We start from the raw sequence: 4,000 nt of genomic DNA on the forward strand, positions 1-4,000 counted from the left end.
TTCCCTCCTGTTTTCTCAGGTTGTTTCCCCCACTCATTGAGAAGACCCTCCCACACAAATCTTCACATTGCAGTAGAGCTTCCAATGTGGTTTTTTAGCATGATCTCATGCTAAAAGCATGCAGGAGGTGCCGTGATCTGCACTGTCTTCGCATATAAACCCCACCACCACCACGTCTTTTCTCTGATATGCCACTGCTAGACATTTCACATCAAGGCACACATCAAGTTTTCCCACCATCTGTCTGACAAATATATTGTACTAGCCCCCTTTCTGGCATTTTTTCCTCACTCTTCCTCCCTACTCATCAGCTAAAAATTCTTCATTTGCACCACGGTACTCAGATTCCTTGGAGGAACCCTGCTAATTTCTTACATTAGTTTCTTCTAGCAGGAACAAAGCATGGCTACTTCACAACCCCATCTCAAAATTCCTTTCCAACATTTTTGTAGCACACAAAAATGCTGTTTAGGGGAATCTAGGGAGAAATTATGGCTATGAAAGACTGTATCCAAATCTTTAGAATCTGGCCAATCTTTAGAATCTTGAGTCATCTGAAGCCAAAAAAAGATCTTACCCATGGGAAAAGTATGCATCCAGCGCCTTCGATTGGATGTGAGCTTCATGGGCATGCGAGATGGGGCATAGGGGTTTATGAGTGCCCGCTGTGGTGCATATCCACCAGGACGGATGTGCAACATGGATTCAGCACTGCCAACATGGAACCTGCCAGGCGCACTGGAGTCACGCTGCTGAGCCTCCAACATATTCTCCAGGGCATCTGTAATACAAAGCCATGTACTAACACAGGATCCCTTGGGTCCACACAGACACAGCCAGGTCATGAGATGAAGGCAGAGAATTGTCTCAGGCATTAGTGAGAAATTTATTTAGTTATTTACAAGATCTATACCCTGCCTTTCTGCTTTCATCAGGGCCACCAAAGTGGCTAACAGGTCAGAAACATACATAATGAAAGCACATCTTAAAAACCATTAAAACAAAAAAAACACTTTAAAACAATTATAACCAAAGCTAAAATATGCATACAAAACCAGAAAAACAACAATTACAACATTCCTTTGATTTGATTTCTTAGAGACAAAGGAAAACTCTTGCCCCACATTAATCAGTGGTTGAGGGACAGCCAGGTGAATTTTCTGCCTCCAGCATCACAACGCCTTTCCCCATACCAAGGAAACAAGAAGATGATCAAGAAGAAGAGATTGGATTTACACCCCGCCCTTCACTCGAAGTCTCAGAGCGGCTTACAAACTCCTTTCCCTTCCCCTTCCCACAACAGACACCCTGTGAGGTAGGTGGGGCTGAGAGAGCTCTGACAGAAACTGCTCTTTCAAGAACAGCTCTGACAGAACTATGGCTTGCCCAAGGTCATTCAGCAGCTGAGTGGAGGCATGGGGAATCAAACCCGGTTCTCCCAGATTAGAGTCGGCGCACTTAACCACTACACCAAATCACTACACCAAACAAATGAATGGCCTGCCTAGCACTGAGGCTAGAAATACATGTTCTTAGTGCGCAAGCAAAAGATGGTAACTACAATAGCTACTAATGATAATTTTTATAAAGTATATTAAGTCCTTCATAGTCTTTTGTGCGTGTTGCCCTCTGAGCTACTCTGTAAGGGTATCAGTAGTAACACAATAAAGAGTCTCGTGCACCATAAAGACTCATAGATTTGTCGAAGCATAAAGTTTCATGAGCCATGAAGAGGGCAGAACTGTATCTCTCCTTATATATAATTGAATAGTGGGTGCCAAAGTTCTAAAATGCACTCCTTTAGTGTATGGACGCTTGAACTGTCAGTCAGAAGACGCTGGCTGGGTTGACTGGCTGCTTTGTGCAGTCCCGCCCAGCGTTTCAAGGTCTTTTGCATATGAGGAACATTTCAATGTCCTTGGATATTCTATTATTATCTTAAATGTTGCAATACTTCAGCAGATGTGTTTCAAAAGTTGACAACTGTGAAAAGCCCTTGAATTAGGATTCACATACATATTCAACACTATCAGGTTTGGGCTTCAAAGGGATATTGGGTGGAGAACTCAAGCACCCTCATCCCAGGTTTTAGTACACTATTCACCTTATTCTTTCAACCAATCAACAGTCTGAAGCGTTTCTCACCCCCTCTTATTGGATCTTTTACTCTTTTTCTGGAACTTGTTTTCATCTGTTGTCTAACACATCTGTGCCCTTGGAATGCCAGACTTCCAATCTATCCTTCTATCAGCATCCCTGCTTTTCTGTTTCTATATGTTTTTATTCAATGAATGCAGCTCTTCAAGCACCTGTCAAAGTGGGCTCTGGCCCACAAATGCCTGGTACTCTGGTACCAACATGCTCTGGTATCAACATACCTGTGAATTCTGAAGGTGTCATACAACTTTCCCTGCAATTCTAAATAGAGTTATAACCTTAAAAGCCCACTGACTTCAGTGGACTCAAAACAGCATAACTCTGCTTAGGATTTCACTGTCAGTGTTTTAGATGCAGCAGGCTCACGTGGCTACCCCTTGGGTATTTGTCACAGTAATAAAACAGGCAAAAAAAACCTAAGGCTGAGAAATCATCCTGGACTGAGGCCCAATCCCATGTTCCCAGCAGGTCCTCAAAAATATTTTATAAAAAGAAGAACCACAAAAGGCTATAAATTATCCCTGGAGAGAGGCTATAAACATAGAGCACTGATGGGCTCGCTGACAAAGCTGACCTCTTCAACCAATTTAATAAGTGGGGCAGGGAAGTAAGATAACAGCTGCTATTTGCAGATGCTAAAAAGAGGGCAAAGATATTGGTATAAAGGGAAGATTCGTAAAGAGCTGGGATAATGACTGGATTGGCATCAGAATGCCTCTGTGGGGGACACCATATAACAAACAGTGGCAGGGCAAAAACTGAGAAAGGTTGTGATAAATGCAATTGCAGAGGATGGTTTTTAAGGTGACCTTCAAAGCGCAGGGAAGAAAGGAAGGAGGACTGCCGAAGCGGGTGACTGCAGAAGGAGAATGAGCAGGCGAAGAGCAATCCAGCTTACTGAGGCCACACAGCAGGAACAGAATATCTGTTAGCAATCACAGGGTGCACTCCCTGGAAACTCTACCGGCACTGCTGCTATTGCTACTCCCACCCCCCTCTTCAGTCTGACCTCGGGTGCTGGTGTAGCCCAAGGAGCTGCTGACTTCATACTGGTGCAGGTGAGGCCGTGGGATCATCAGGATGTTGGAAATCTTGCCCAGGGAGCTGTCATCAGAAGCCTGGCTCCTCACTTCTTCCGGGGGCAGGGGGCGGCTCTGCAGGGAAGGGCTGGATGAGACATCAAAGGAGCTGGAGCTTTTCCGGGTACGGCTCTCCCTCTCTCGCACAGATCTGTTGGAGGACCAGCAGACAGAGGCTTACTGAGTGGCCTTGTGCCAAGAACCCTGTCTAAAATGGCTACATTTCACTGCCCAGTTTCCACTGATGAAGGTGCTCCACTGACCATTTTGAGGGCCATATAAGGTCAGCTCATCTGGCCTGCAAAATGGCTTCCAGAGTCCAGATCTCCCTTCATTGAAAGGCTCCCTAGAACTTCTACCAGCCATGCTGTTCCCACAAAGATCAAAAAGTTCCACTTGCTGATAGTTAAAGACCAAACAATGCACTCTGCTTTGCTTTGGTGATACCCTTTTACCCTTAGTGTATTTTGAATGAACCTTAGTGCATTTTGAATGAACATAAGCGAATGAGTTAACAAGTGCAACATCCCACAAGGATCATGATCCAGTAGTTTGTGTGCAATGCTAATCTTATCTTAAGTGCTATCAAGGCAGAGATGGCTGCATCACACAGTACCGAAGTATCTGGAAAGTTAGAGAGGTGCCCAGCTGTCTCCTGAAATCAAGCTTTCTATCCTTCGTGGTTATAAAGAAAAGCATGAATTAGGCAGGAGGCTCATAAATCCCACCACCCCTCCTTGCTCATCATCCCAACTGCATTCTGT

At 44.6% G+C, this 4,000-nt stretch overlaps 1 protein-coding gene across 1 annotated transcript in view; it reads right to left on the minus strand.

The window, feature by feature from the left end:
* DEPDC5 (DEP domain containing 5) overlaps positions 1-4,000 on the minus strand; it is a 70,264-nt gene that overhangs the window by 40,178 nt on the left and 26,086 nt on the right. Inside the window, exons 21-22 of the mRNA XM_015416718.1 lie at positions 3,167-3,387; positions 578-781 (exon numbers count right to left, since the gene is read on the minus strand). Of these exons, the coding sequence (XP_015272204.1) occupies positions 578-781; positions 3,167-3,387 (425 nt within the window). The remainder of the gene's footprint in view (positions 1-577; positions 782-3,166; positions 3,388-4,000) is intronic.

This window comes from Gekko japonicus, unplaced genomic scaffold, assembly GCF_001447785.1.
Source record: "Gekko japonicus isolate JY-2015 unplaced genomic scaffold, Gekko_japonicus_V1.1 scaffold16, whole genome shotgun sequence".
NCBI lineage: Eukaryota > Metazoa > Chordata > Lepidosauria > Squamata > Gekkonidae > Gekko > Gekko japonicus.